The sequence below is a fragment of the Colossoma macropomum genome, unplaced genomic scaffold (assembly GCF_904425465.1).
Source record: "Colossoma macropomum unplaced genomic scaffold, Colossoma_macropomum, whole genome shotgun sequence".
Classification (NCBI taxonomy): Eukaryota; Metazoa; Chordata; class Actinopteri; order Characiformes; family Serrasalmidae; genus Colossoma; species Colossoma macropomum.
In genome coordinates this window covers 50272662-50287828 of record NW_023494792.1, presented here as the reverse complement: position 1 = coordinate 50287828, position 15167 = coordinate 50272662, and the positions used below count along the sequence as shown (strand labels likewise).

Sequence of the window (15167 nt, the reverse complement as noted above, 5' to 3'; positions counted from 1 at the left end):
CTGAGTGGAACAGAGCAAGCTGTGCCATCCATAGCCTTCACAGGCTGTTCGAACAAAAGGTGCTGATTACTTTAGACTCCCTTCATTTCTCTCTCTCTTTCTCCCTTTCTGTTTTTCTCCTGCTCTGATCTCACGTCTGCTTTGTTTTTGTTTTGTGTTTTTTTACTTCCTTTGTTCTCTCTTTTTTGGTCCTTTTAGTGCTTGGCCATATATTGCCAATACTGGTCTGCTCATATCATTAATGATGTTCTGTTCCATGAAATAGAAACGTCTTTGTTGCCAAGAAGTTTATTTTTTGTTTTTGAATGCTTTATTGTTGCACTTTATTGTACTTTACACAAGGTATCCAGGAGCAGCTTGCAATGTATGGGTGACTGTTTTAATCAAACAAACAAATAGTACTTTTTCTAATGTTTACAGTGCAGACAGTACTGTCAGGAGCCACCTTTCATTTATTTGTCAGAACACTGAAGCCTCAACAACTAAATGTAATATCTTTTTTCAGTATTTAGAGTTTCTGCCTTTTGCCTTTATGTCAGCTTACTGTTTTTTAAAGAAATCTGCAACGGTGTTTTTCCACATCTGCAAAGGTCAGTCTTATAAATTAGTTGCTTCTCGTGATCCAAGTAATCCCAAACACATTCAGTGATGTTGAGGTCTGGACTCTGGGGTGGCCAGTTCACTGTTCTGAGAACACCAGCAGCTTCTTTGTTTGATTTGCAATTTTCCCTTTTTGTCTGTTTCCTTTTCTCAGTAACAGCTACACATCCTTTCAGACCCATAGTGTTGAGCTGTCTTCTCACAGAGGAAGAATGGACAGATTCCTCTTTCAAAGATAAAAGCTTTAAGTGATGGTGGTAGTGGTGTTGCTCTACCAGGTCATGCATGGTTGTTGGGAGTCCCATCTTCTCCTGACCAATCTTTCTATCTTTCTTTCTGTCTTTTAATCTTTTTTCAAAAAATCCAGTTTTGGAAACTCATTTTCATTAACTATAAACTGTATTAATGCAAATTGACAATATATTTGGGAAATACTGTAGTATTGAATTTCATCAGTGGCATTCAGCACTATTCTGATTAATCTCCCATATCCGTCTACAGTTAAGAGAGGAGCTAATTGGCTAATTGAATAAGACCTTTCTCACTTTCTTCAGAGTGCCAGGTTTACACTCAGCCTCCTTACACATATCTCTCAGTGTAGTGCAGATGAATATCAAAGCACGCACTTCTGAACTTTCCTTACACCTCTCTCGGGCTGCTGAACAGTCGGGCCTGACCATGTGAATAGAGAACCCTCAGCATACAATGACGCTGTGTATCTCTCCAGCAGGTTTATTGAGTTCACGGCAACCTGGTTTTCTGTAGAAATGAGTGGGATGATTTATGAGCTGTTTGTTTACCCTCCCTGTGTGTGTTTGTGCTTTGCAGTGTTAGCCAGTTTTCGAGGGACTGTGCAGAATGGCCTGCCTCTGGAGATCGGCGACACGGTGCAGATCCTGGAGAAATGTGAAGGTAAAGTAGTGCTACTATCTCAGCTTAGTGCTACATCAAAGGGTCCATGCTGGAGGTCTGAGGGAAGGCTGAAAGATACGGGCAAAATATAATGCCTTTATATAGCTGCATATTGTGACCCCAGTATGCCTGTAGGGTCCAAGATTCTGAGAGCACATTGAACATCTAGGATTTTTTCCTTAAAACCTGGAAATAAAGAAAAGATTATGAAAAGTAAAATGAAGAAATACTCAAGATTCTGCACTGTTTTTAGATCACTATTCTAATTGAGGCATATTTGTGGCATTGTGACATCGATCTACTCATCAGAGGCTTTTGTCCAAACTTGTGGAGTCCATGTCAGCTCAAGGACTGTCATTAAAGGAAAAGGAGCATCATACAGGACCAAATACTGAGAAATTCTGGAGTTCTTGTAAATATGTAAAAGATGCAACATTTCACTCATATTGTTATGCTGATAATATAATTTGTAATGAAAAAATGTATATTAAATTAGAAAGGAATGCAAAAGCATTTTCACTAGTGGTCTCAGATTTTTGGACCAACTAAATATTTAATATTTAATACACTGATGACCTCCTGATGTGATAGTTAAAGATTGGCCTGCATTTCTCAGTTTGGTCAGTATAAATGAGATATGAATGTGTAAAAATGTGGTCCAGGCGGATATTGGCTTTACCATTTGATATAGCTATAGATACATATAGATACATGGTGTTTTATCTCTCTAATGCTTTACTTATACTCATGTGTAAAGCACTGTAAAATGTCTGTAAATTTCACTAAAATGAAAAGTGTTCTATAAACAAAGATTTATTATAATATTATGATATGGACAAATATCATTTTGTGCTTATTTTGTTACCTTTATTGTTACATATTTTGATGTGGCCAGTGCTGCTGTATTTTATCCAAAATGATCTGTACTTATTGGATCATGTGAATGAATTGATTCATCAAAGCGCCTGTCTGGAACATGAGGTTGGTCAGGATGCTCACAGCATGTTTGGGATTTGTTAGAGGCTCTATATGTATATTACCACCTTCTGCAGTATGATTATTCCAAGCCAATTATTGATTAAAAATGATATATTGTCCAGTCTTAGCTTCTATCCCCAGCATGAGGCATATTCAATGCTAATTTCTGTAATCTATTAATTATTTCTTTTAGTGCTGGAGTTTCCTTTTCTTGCCTCAGTCCATTGCTCTTGCATGAACACACACACTGAACAGACTTCACATGTAGTGTGTGACCTGAGCTTGTCTCAGACGTTCCTCGCGTTTCCTGTTTCCACTCTTTGAAGGCACACTCCTCCATGCTCTGAGCGCGCACACGTCTAGGTTTCCTGTTTTCGAGTGATAGAAAGCTGCCTGCTGGTTGGAGCTCAACCACCGTGACAAGGAGAGGAAATGTCTCTCAGTAGATGTGTCGATTTGATATAAACTACAATGAGGGGATTACCAGGCTTGCCACATTTTCTTCACACATCCCTGTTCATTGTAGTGTGAGTGTTTAATTTCAGTATACTGTAATTCTGTGATTTATTTAGCAGACTTATGTAGGTACTGTCAAGACTACTTCATGAAGGGATTGTATTTTTTGTGTATATGTAGTGTATTGGAGTTTAAATCTGTACAGTATGAGGTTATGGGTGTAAAGTTACATTCAACCATGAGTGATTACTGCGGTGGTAAGTGTTAGCAGCTAACACAAGTAGTGATTTGGCTAATCATTCAAACACTTAGCATTTCGCTGCTGTCGGGCAAAACCTTGTACGCTATATTGCCAAAAGTATTCACTCACTCATCTGAATCATTGAATTCAAGTGTTCCAGTCACTTCCGTGGCCACAGGTGTATAAAACCAAGCACCTAGGCATGCAAACTGCTTCTACAAACATTAGTGAAAGAATGTGTCGCTCTCAGGAGCTCAGTGAATTCCAGCGTGGTACCGTGATGGGATGCCACCTGTACAAGAAGTCCAGTCGTGAAATTTCCTCGCTACTAAATATTCCACAGTCAACTGTCAGTGGTATTATAACAAAGTGGAAGCGATTGGGAACGACAGCAATTCAGCCACGAAGTGGTCGGCCACGTAAAATGACAGAGTAGGGTCAGCGGATGCTGAGGCGCATAGTGCACAGAGGTCGCTAATTTTCTGCAGAGTCAGTTGCTACAGCCCTCCAAACTTCATGTGGCCTTCAGATTAGCTCAAAAACAGCATAGAGAACTTCATGGAATGGGTTTCCATGGCTGAGCAGCTGTATCCAAGCCTTACATCACTAAACGCAATGCAAAGCGTCGAATACAGTGGTGTAAAGCGCCGCCACTGGACTCTAGAGCAGTGGAGACGTGTTCTCTGGAGTGATGAATCACGCTTCTCCGTCTGGCAATCCGATGGACGAGTCTGGGTTTGGCGGTTGCCAGGAGAACGGTACTTGTCTGACTGCATTGTGCCAAGTGTAAAGTTTGGTGGAGGGGGGATTATGGTGTGGAGATGTTTTTCAGGAGTTGGGCTCGGTCCCTTAGCTCCAGTGAAAGGAACTCTTAATGCTTCAGCACACCAAGAGATTTTGGACAATTTCATGCTCCCAACTTTGTGGGAACAGTTTGGGGATGGTCCCTTCCTGTTCCAACATGACTGTGTACCACCAATGCACAAAAAAGACTTGGATAAAGACATGGATGAAGCGAGTTTGGTGAGGAATGACTTGACTGGCCTGCACAGAGTCCTGACCTCAACCCGATAGAATGCCTTTGGGATGAGTTAAAGCGGGGACTGCGAGCCAGGCCTTCTTGTCCAACGTCAGTGTCTGACCTCACAAATGCGCTTCTGGAAGAATGGTTAAAAATTCCCATAAACACACTCCTAAGCTTTGTGGAAAGCCTTCCCAGAAGAGTTGAAGCTGTTATAGCTGCAAAGGGTGGGCCAACATCATATTAAACCCTATGGACTAAGAATGGGATGTCATTCAAGTTCATATGTGTGTGAACACAGACGAGCGAATACTTTTGGCAATATAGTGTATCTGCATTTTTGCTGTTTTTCAGTTTTTGACATAATTTGAAAATACCTGTTGCCCTTTACGTTGCTTGTAAATTTCATTATGAATGGACCAAGAGAAATGGCCAGAAATGACTTTGAAAAAATTCTGGTTCCATTGACTTACATTAAGAATAAAGAAGGTTTTTCCTTCTCCTGTAAAGTTTTCATTTTGGAGATAGAAGATTTTGTTCTGACAGTAGTGATTTGCTACAGTGGCTAGGTTACAGTGATAGCTGACATATGTTCCTTGAATGATTTTTTAGTTTAAACTATGCAGAGAAAACTTGTAATTTATTTGCCCGGCAGCTCAGACATCCAGTGACGAGAGAGAGAGAGAGAGAGAGAGAGAGAGAGAGAGAGAGAGAGAGAGAGAGAGAGAGAGAGAGAGAGAGAGAGAGAGAGAGAGAGAGAGAGAGAGAGAGAGAGAGAGAGAGAGAGAGAGAGAGAGAGAGAGAGAGAGAAGGATCAGTTCTGTCAGCAAGCTGCCCAGTTTTGCTTGTGCTTTGATTGTGGAACTGCTTTTAACGTAGGCATGTGTTTATTAAACTGTGCACTGTGTTTACAGCAAACTGTGGAGTTGCTGTTTTGGAGATTTTTTCCAACATTGATGATTTGCCAGATATGAGGTAGAAAAATGATGGAGTGTCCCTTTAAGGTGGCAGAGGGGCTGCAAACAGTTGTGTGTATGTGATATACACTGAATGTTAACCTCGTTCATCACTCACTCACTCAGCTGTCTCTGCACTAAGCAGGCTCCAGTCACTGACTGCCTCGGCATTTAGCAGAGGCTTCACTTAACAATGGCCTTTCTGATAAAGAGGGCAGTGCAGGTCAAGCTGGACATTACATACACATAATTTCACCCAGAGAATGTGAACTAAGAAGAACACACTCTTCTAAAATCACACAGACACGCACAAACACACACACACACACACACACACACACACACACACACAGAGACACACACTGCTGCTCTATACTCTCAGTTGTCTAAATTTCCATGGGTCCTTATTCATTTGAGTCCTATTGTGTGACAGCGCTCTTTAGCAGAGAATGGCAGAGAGTGGTGAAAGAGATAAAGCTGATTGTTGAGATGAAAGTAAGAGTAAGAGATGTGAATGTTTTGTCTCTGCAGGCTGGTACAGAGGCTTCGTCCTTAAGAACCCAAATGCCAAGGTAAGCCAGAGAGAGACTCTTTGTCCTCCATATAGACTGACTGTGTCTGGATGCTATTTCTAGATCTGCAAATATCTGTCAACACACGCAGTGTAGACACATCTCTCTCTCTCTCTCTCTCTCTCTCTCTCTCTCTCTCTCTCTCTCTGTCTGTCTCTCCTTATCTTCTCTCTCTCACTCTCTGTGTGTCTCTCTTACTCTCTCTCTCTCTTGCCCTGTCTTTCACCTCACCTTTCTATGTCTCTTCGCCTTCACTGTTTCTTTCTCTCTCTACATGTGTGTCTTATCCCCATGTATGTCCCTTTTTCCACTCTCTATAAACCCCCCTTTCTGTCTGTCTGTCTGCCTCTCTCTCTCTCCCTCTATGTGTGTGTGTCCTACCCTCATGTCTGTTCCTTTTTCCCCTCTTTCTTAACTCTCCCTTCTGTCTGTCTCTCTCTCTCTTTCTCTCTCTCTCTCCTCTTTCTCCTCTTACAGAACAGTCACATGTATTTCACCTGTGTAGAGTGCAAAAAATGTGTTCAAAAGTAATCACATTTTTTCATATGTGAACACGTTTTCACATGTGATAACACTTTTCTACGTGTGATAACACCACATGATATTATCCATATGTAAAATTCTCTCTCACTCTCTCTCTCTCTCTCTCTCTCTCTCTCTCTCTCTCTCTCTCTCCCTAGCTCAGTGTGTTATAAAATAGTAAAAGTCAATCTTAACAATGTTGCACACTCATTCAGTGTCTCATCAACACTCCATTAAGTGCTCTGTCTTAATCATCAGCATTGCTTACTTGCTGCTTTAACCCCCTTATCTCTCTCTATCTCTTTCTTTGCCTCTCTTTCTCTTTTTTTGCAGGGGGTTTTCCCATGCAGCTACATTCATTTGAAAAATGCTCATATTAAGAACAAAGGGTGAGTAAAGTGTCCCGGCCGAGGAGGGAAACTCCTTAATTAGATCTGTCACAACTCCCCCTCTTACATAAACCTTAAATAAACATGTAATGAATGTCACAGGGCCAAATGAAAGCACTGTGTCACTCTGCTGCTTCTCAGGGGTCGATTTTGCTTCCCGTTTCTGGTTAGAAAATAAGGGTCTATGGAGAATGAGCTTTTACTATTAGATTTTTAGTGTTAAAGTCATCCTTTTTGCTCTTTAATATGACGTCTTCTACTCAAACTTTACAACGAAACAGCAGGAAAGGATGTACAGTACTGTGTGAAAGTCTTGGACCACCTGAGAGAAAAGAATTTAAACTATTTATCCAGACAGTAAACTGTTAATTGCGTAGAAAGACCTTTACATTATAATACAGATCAAAATCAACTTTTGGGGCCTTGTAGGCCTTCAGAGAGTGATAGCCTTAATGATTTCTGTGAAAACAAAATACATGTCTGTAAATTTTAGCAAATTTTGTTTAATATAATCATGCTTTTTTAATTGAAACTATACAAGTATTGTAATAATTCCCTTATTAAAAACCCAACAGAAATGTGTCCAATCAGGATTGTTGTTGTCCGTAATATCTAGGCAGATACAGCCAAGCAAACTGTCCTATTGATTAGGACTTCAGGAGCTGAAGACCTAATGAGATTAACCACTGACATAATCAGGAAGTGGCAGAGGAGTCAGCCAATCATGTTTGACTTATAATTGACCAATTGTGTGAGGAAAAAACATCACTCTAGGCCTTCTGGACGTTCTAGATACATCACTGACTGTGAGCAGTAGTGCTAGCCTGAGTAGTGTGTTACAGTCAAAAGGAAACAGTGGCTATGTTTACATGCAAAGATTTTTGCCAATCCGAATGAATACATTCCGATTACAGATTAAGACTGAGGTGTTTATATGAACACTCTATTCAACAATCTGATGAAAATCTTCGTTTATATACTCACTACAAGTAATCCAAAATGACGCGCGTACGGAGTACCACTTAGAATAAACGTTTCCATGACAGCGAGCATCACGTGAGGTCCAGTCAGAGTGAGATGAGTTTCCAGTTGGCGCGCTGGAGTTTTTTAAATTGCTTTAAAATGATGTCAGACTCAGGAAAACGTTCTTCGCATGTCCTTATTAAAGAAGGCCGAGAGGAAGACGTCGGGTTCTGAGACACATGAGCTGGACGTCCGTCCCACCGCCGACTTTTAAAGATCAGAGCATAAACTTCGTCTCCTCTGCAGGCCAGTTTCTGCTCCGCCATGTTGAACGTTATAAACTTTTGCCAGAGCCGGTTTATGAGTTCTGTGCTTTTGATATGACGCGATGCACATGCGCAGAATGTACTTACACGTTCTGATTGGAAATGTAATCTGATACAGGCGTTTACTTTGCTATTGTTCTTCTATTTAACGGATTATTTACAGGATTACCCACCTCGTTCAATCGGATAGAAAGTGTATTCCGAATGGCCTCAATCGGACTAGACTTTTCCGATTGAAGTGTTTACATGGATGTGTTCTATTCTGATTGAGCTATTAGTCGGGTTATTAACGGATTATCCGGCTGCATGTAAACGTGGCTAGTGGTAGCTCCATGCGAGGGCTCTGAAGAAGTCACTATAAAACTGCTACAGTGTAAAATATATTTTAATATGTCAGTTACAAGCTTCACATAAAGAGTGAAATGTCTTTTACAAGCTCCAGATCTCCGCGTTTAATCTAGAACAGCCAAAAATGTTCATGTCAATCGCTGCTAGCTTAGCGCTAACATACTTATAAAACACCATAAAGGTGCTAACAGAAATGAGCATTTTAATTTTATTAGTGTCCAACAATGTAACAGTACAATGTTTTATAGTAACGTTACCCCCAAGTTTGAATACATTTACAAGGAATGTGCTTTTCCTCACTGCTTTTAATTTTGTGGTAGGGGAAAGCAATATTTCTAGAAGGGGAGAAGAAAAAAAAAATCAATCTGATCCAATCCTGCAACAAACCTGCCCTAAAATATCACACTCACACTGTGTGATGAGATGTTGTTAGCTGTCTATTTCTTCTTGTGGGGTAATAGAGTGTTTGAGCATGATAACCTTCTTGTGGATGTTCATCTTAAAGGGCCCATTTAATAGAAAAACAAATTTTCCTACCTTTTTTGGAATAATAGAGTTTGATGTAGTGCATTAACATTGATGAAGTTTGAAAGAGTATTGTTTATCCCCCAGTCCATAAAGTCTATATATATGGAATTTAAGCTGCAAAACCTCCTGTTTTTGTGACATCATAAACCATTTACATATATCTGCCTTGTCTGCCTTCAGTAGTTTATGCTAGCCCATTCACACTGAACCTATAAGGAGTGTTTCAGCCTGAACTGCTTTTTGCTTGAGGCACAGTACCGGGCAGCCAATCAGAACAGTGCTCTTTTACATATATCAGTCCTAAAGGCAAAGTAACAAAAACAGTATGTTTCATTCTCAGGGATAAAGAGAAGTATGTAGTGTTCTCATAAGCCAATTAAACTTACAAATATAGATAGATAAATACATTTACCTACACTTTTGACCCACAGGCAGTTTGAGACGGTGGTGCCCACGGAAGACACGGTCATTACAGAGATGACGTCCACCTTGCGAGACTGGGGAACCATGTGGAAGCAGCTCTACGTGGTAAATACAACTCTACACAGTGAACTCTGAGCTCTCACACATAAACACTGGGAGAAATGCCTTATCTGTCTGGAAACAGCTACCAGTGCAGTCAAGATTTATAGCGCATTCTGTTCTCTTTAACCAACTGACCCAAGAGGAAATGACAGTGAGGGTGTTTTCATAAAGATACGGTAAAGCATGTGCTGTCCTTTCCTGTACAGAGTGATAGTAGACTCATCAATCTGTCATTTTAACATACCATATACTGGACTCATCCCTGACTCTTTGTGTGTCCTGCAGAAGAACGAGGGGGATCTGTTCCACAGACTGTGGCACGTGATGAATGAGATCCTGGATCTGCGACGGCAGGTTCTGGTGGGTCACCTGACTCACGACCGCATGAGGGATGTCAAACAGCACATAACTGCCCGCCTGGACTGGGGCAACGAGTGAGTCACTGTCTCTCTCGCTATTTCTCTCTCTTCCTCTCTCTCTAATTCTCTGTTTCTCTCTAATTCATCCCTTTTCTCTATCTGTCTTTCTCTCCTTCCCTCTGTCTTTCTCTCTTCTCTTTCTATTTCTGTTTCTCCATCTTCCGACTCTCTCTCTGTCTCTCTTTTACTCTTTTTCTCTCTCACTTCTCTTTCTCCATTTCTTTTGGTCTCTCCATCCCTCTCTTTCCATCTTCCTCTGTCTCACTGTGTCTTTCTCTTTTTCTGTCTCCCTCTCCCTCTCTCTGTGTCCCTTTCCCTCTCCTTCTCTCCCTCTTTCTCTCTACCCCATTTGCTGTATGTACACTGATATTAATCCACAAAAGCACTAATGCGGAGTGTTGTGTTTGTGTTTGCTGTTGTAGACAGTTGGGTCTGGACCTGGTCCCCCGGCGAGAGTTCAGCATGGTGGACCCTGATGACATCAGCGTCACTGAGCTCTACAGATTGGTAAGTTTCCCCTTCCAGTCTCCCCGTCACCCTGGGCGACGCTGCTGCGTTACCGTGGCAACCACGTCCTCCGCCGCCTCGGGGGCTGCAGCTCCAGAGCCGGCTTTGCTTTCTTCAAGCGTAATTTAACCACTTAATCCCTTTCTGCCGAACAAGAGGAGGCTGCGGATGAAAGCCTAATGCGTCTCCATTATGGCGCAGGGAAAATGACAGTAATTCAGCAACAAAGTGGCAACATAAAACAAAGACAATTACCGTGGTCACAGATGTGAGTGAGGTAGCTAAGGGAGCCAGGATCTTCGCTGACAGTGTGGTGTAATTGAGTTGCGGGGAGCACATTGAAGGATCGCGTCTCCTGCGCTAAATGTAACCTGAAATGTCCTGCACCACTGCTGTAATGTAATCTGCTGTTTACACTGAGTCGGTTACAGCATGGCCTCTGTGCCAGGCCCAATCACTCACTACCACCACAGCCATCAACACAGTCCAATAGGTCAATGTTTCTCAACATTGGCCCTGAAGCAGTCCTCCTCTGCAGATTTCATTGTTTTCCCTGCTCCATCTCCCCAGATCCAATTAAACAAATCAATCTTCTTAGGCAACCCCATGCAGTACATGCCTGAAACGCCTCCTTTATCAAAAACTAAACATTTTGTTTAGTTATTAATCTCTTACAGATGAAAACATGCAGATAAATTCAGTCCAGACTTGTTTGTAGGAAAAAAATTGTAATGAATTGAATGAAAAGAAAATCCTTTATATTTTTGCCACATTTCTCAGTTTTTGACATCAAAATGATGAAAAATGCAGACTTCAACTCCTTAATACCTGTGGAGTGGGAGGGGTCTGTTCCTAGCGAGCAGAATTCTGAGACAGAACCCCTCCTTCCTCACAAAACACAGTACAGCAGCAGATCACATCCATTATTCACCCAAGCCATATAGCATTTTAAGTCTATGAGCTCTTCAGAGATTTTAAGCTTTTTCTCATTGTTGCTGTAGAAATTGATGACATAGAAATAATTAGTGCAGCTTGAAGATGTGGACTGGAACAAGAACTGGAATAAGTGGGGATGAGTAGAAGACATGGGCTGGATCATGGAATGACGCTGACAACTAGGAAGCAAAACAGCAATGCAAAAAAAAGGAGTACAGTGTAACATCACTGCCCAGATGAATGGCTTTAAATATTATTTTCTCAGAGATCCAAGACTTTTGCACTGTATAAATAATGATGTAATATAAACAGAATGAAATAACAACTTTAGACTGCTAGTGGTTAATTAATTAATAACTCGCATTGGGTGTTTTAAAATATGGATGCGTATTTTGACTAATTTTGATTTTCAATATTATAAGCATAAGCATTGGATAGCATTGGTGTTAGGAAGCTATAATTTGTAAACATGTTTTATTATTTAAAAATAACCAAGGGAAATTGGTATATTAGATATGATACTAGAGCTAACTAGTACAATATTTGATGCTGATGAGGTCTCAGCATCTTCTGTACAAGATGTTTTTCTTCTCAGTGCAGACATGTTAGTGTGTCAAAGATATATGTCATTACTGTCCAAGGACACATATTTTCAAAAGAGTAACTTTACAGGAGAAGGCAAAAATGTTCTTAAACTTAACTGTAGGTTCGTGTAAAGAGGTTTTATTCCCAGTAATTTTGGAGTATTTCAGTTGGTTGGTGTATGTCTACTGACGGTTGTGACTCTTTTTCATGAAAGATGAGTTTTTCCTCCATTTTGATTGAAGCTCCACACTGTATGCTACTGGCTGGCACACGTATACTTCAGAGCACGCTCCATCAAGAATTCAACTCTGGTGAACTTTTTTATTGCTGCTAGAGGCTTTGATGGATTGCATTTGTCATGGTTATGGTCTGTTAGCGTCATGGCAACATACACAGATGCAAATACATTTGAGCACGAAGATGGAATATGTTGCAGATGATCCTGGACCCACTGTCAGGTGCTAAGAGACTTGCATTGCCTGTGAAAAAGTGCCCCCTCCCCAATTTCTTCCATTTTTCGCATATTTGCCACTCATGTTTCAAATCATCAAACTACTTTTAACATTAGACAAGGATAACCCAAGTAAACACAAACTGCTGTTTTTAAATAATGGAAAAATGAAGGAAAAATAATGTTCAGCCCTACCTGGCCATGTGTGAAAAAGTAATTGCACCCTTAGCTACTAAATGAACCAGTTACTGCCAGACCTGTTGAATCTAAACATCACTTAAATAGAACCTGTTTGGCAATGTGAAGCAGGCTAGAGGGTTTAAAAACAGCAGCACAAGATGCCACGTTCTAAAGAGATTCAAATACAGATGGGAAACAAAGTCATTGAAATCTATCAGTCTGGAAAGGGTTACAAAGCCATAAGGTTCTGTCACTCCAGCGAATCACGTTGAGTGAGCATTCCACGATAAGAACGTCACACCAGTAGTCAAACGTGGTGGTAGTGTGATGGCCTTAGGCTGCTTTGCTTCTGCAGGACCTGGACGACTTGTCATAACTGATGGAACCATGAGTTCTGCTCTCTATCAGAAAATCCTGAAGGAGAATATCTGCCTGTTAGTTCACGACCTAAAGCTCAAGCGCAGTTGGATTATACAGCAGGACAATGGTCTGAACCTCTGAATGGTGCAAAAGAAACAAGATTAAGGTTTTGGAGGGGCCCAGTCAAAGTCCTGAATTGAATCCAATTGAGATGCTGTGGCAAGACCTTAAATGGGCAGTTCATGCTCGAAAACCCTCAAGTGTAGCTGAATTAAAACAATTCTGCATAGAAGAGAGGACCAGAATTCCTCCACAGCGATGTAGAGCACTCATCGCAAGTTATCACAGTCATTTGATTGCAGTCATTACTGCCAAGGTTGGCACAACCAGCTATTAGGTTTAGGGGGTTGTTGTTTTTTCACACACACATGGGTGATATAGGTTTTGAATAAATCTATCTACAGTAATGGAATGATCACACTTGTGTTGTCTTTAGCTTACGTTAAAATAGTTGGATGATCTGAAACATTTAAATGTGACAAATTAGCAAAAATAGAAGAAACTGGGTGGGGGCAAACCTACACCAGTAGACCTTTTAGGGTGAAACTGATAAATGATGTGGTCACAGATAGACATTGAATGTGAATCAGGATCTAAATTTATGCTTTTCAGGGCAGTTTTATCTACCAACAATTCATCAGAGTTGATGTTTGGGATTGAATAAAGGAGACTGTGCAGCTGTGAGTGTATGTGTTTGTGTGCTCTCTCTTAGAGTGTTACTCAGACAGCTGTGTTTAAACTAGGCTCATTAACAGTGACACACACTCAGTACAGCGTGATGAATGGCGCAGGTCTAAAGCAGGTCACACACTCTGCCCACACACGCTTTAATTAGCCGCTGAGGATTCACTGTGTGCGTGTGTGACGGAGGGAGAGGAAGGAAGGTACAACATGGGAAAGAAGTTGGTAAGAAGTTTCACATCATATAATATGTCAGCACCGTTTCACTTCCTCTTCTAGAACTTGAGTCAAACTCTTTCTCTCTTTTTTGGAGGTGTTTTTACCACTGAAGGAAGCAGGTCCTCACAGTCTCTGGTCACTAATGATGATAATTCTGATTATGAGCGTTAGGTCGGGACAGAGGCGTTCTTTGTGCGGTGATTATGGAGAGAGACTAAGAGGTTTAAGGTCTGCCTGCCTGCAGCTGTAAAATCTCCAGTGAAATTCCAGCACTTTATCCCATGAAGCCTGTTCATTTCAGACGAGGGCTCGTTACGTGAGCTGGTGCATCATGTCTCCTCTTTTTCTTTGTCATTTCATTCCTTTACTCAGCTTTTTTCAGTTCCTCCTTTCCTCTGTTTAGCTCCCTTTCTTCCTGCCCTTTATCATCAGTTTAGCCTTTAACCCTCTTTTCTTTTTTCTGTCTCTCTTTTTTTCTTGCTCTTTTAGCCTTTTCAATCTCCCAGTTCCTCTCCCTCCCCTCTCTCTCTCTCTCTCTCTCTCTCTCTCTCTCTCTTTGTCTCTCTGTCCGTTTCTATCTTTTTCTTTCTCTCGCTCTGTCCTCCTCTCTTTCTTGCTCTCTTCCTCTAGCCTGCCTCTTTCTCTCTCTCTCTCTCTCTCTCTCTCTCTCTCTCTCTTTGTTTGTCTGTCTCTCTGTCCCTGTTTCTGTCTTTTTTGTCTCTCTCGCTTTGTCCTCCTCTCTCTCACTCTCTTCTTCTAGCCTGCCTCTCTCTCTCTCTCTCTCTCTCTCTGTCTGTGTGTTTGTCTGTCTCTCTGTTCCTGTTTGTCTTTTTCTCTCTCTCGCTCTGTCCTTTCTCTCTTGCTCTCTTCCTCTAGCCTGCCTCTTTCCTTCTCGTTCTCTCTCTCTCTCTCTCTCTCTCTCTCTCTCTGTCTCTCACTCAGCTTTGTCATCCCTCTCTCTCAATATGTATCTCTGCTCTCTCTCTCCTTCTTGTTCTCTCTCCCTCTGTCCTCTCTCTTTTTTGCTGTTTCCTTCTCTCTTCCCACCCTCCTTTTAACGTTTTTTCCCTTTCTCTTTCTTTTCCTGCACACTGCTATTTTTTTCATTTACCTTTCATTTCCTCCATTTCTTCCTCTCCCTCTCTCTCTTCTCTCTCTCATTTTCTCCCTCTCTTCATGGCCTCCTTTACCTTTTTAGCCCCCCCATTATCTTTCTCTGTCTCTTTCTCTCTCTCTCTGCCTGTTTCTCCTCTGTTTGGCGGCTCAAAATGTATGTGGAGCTGCATGTTGGCATCTCTCTCTCAGGCCATCTGGAGAAGTAGGGGGCTGTGTTCTTGGCTGAAGGATCCAGAGCTCACCATGACTGTTTCTTTGGCTGCACACAGGATGAGGCTGTGGTGAATGTGCAGCTCCATCAGTCTCTCTATAAACT

General features: G+C 41.4%; 1 protein-coding gene across 2 annotated transcripts in view; it reads left to right on the top strand.

Moving 5' to 3' along the window:
* The window catches only part of dock4b (dedicator of cytokinesis 4b), a 164103-nt gene that overhangs the window by 47990 nt on the left and 100946 nt on the right, over positions 1-15167 (top strand). The window contains exons 2-7 of one of the 2 annotated variants that reach the window (XM_036577481.1): positions 1429-1512; positions 5696-5736; positions 6592-6647; positions 9244-9340; positions 9623-9771; positions 10179-10263. In XM_036577481.1, coding sequence (XP_036433374.1) covers positions 1429-1512; positions 5696-5736; positions 6592-6647; positions 9244-9340; positions 9623-9771; positions 10179-10263 — 512 coding nt within the window. Of the gene's footprint in view, positions 1-1428; positions 1513-2084; positions 3018-5695; positions 5737-6591; positions 6648-9243; positions 9341-9622; positions 9772-10178; positions 10264-15167 lie in introns of those variants that run through there. The other variant, XM_036577483.1, reaches the window with a different exon arrangement.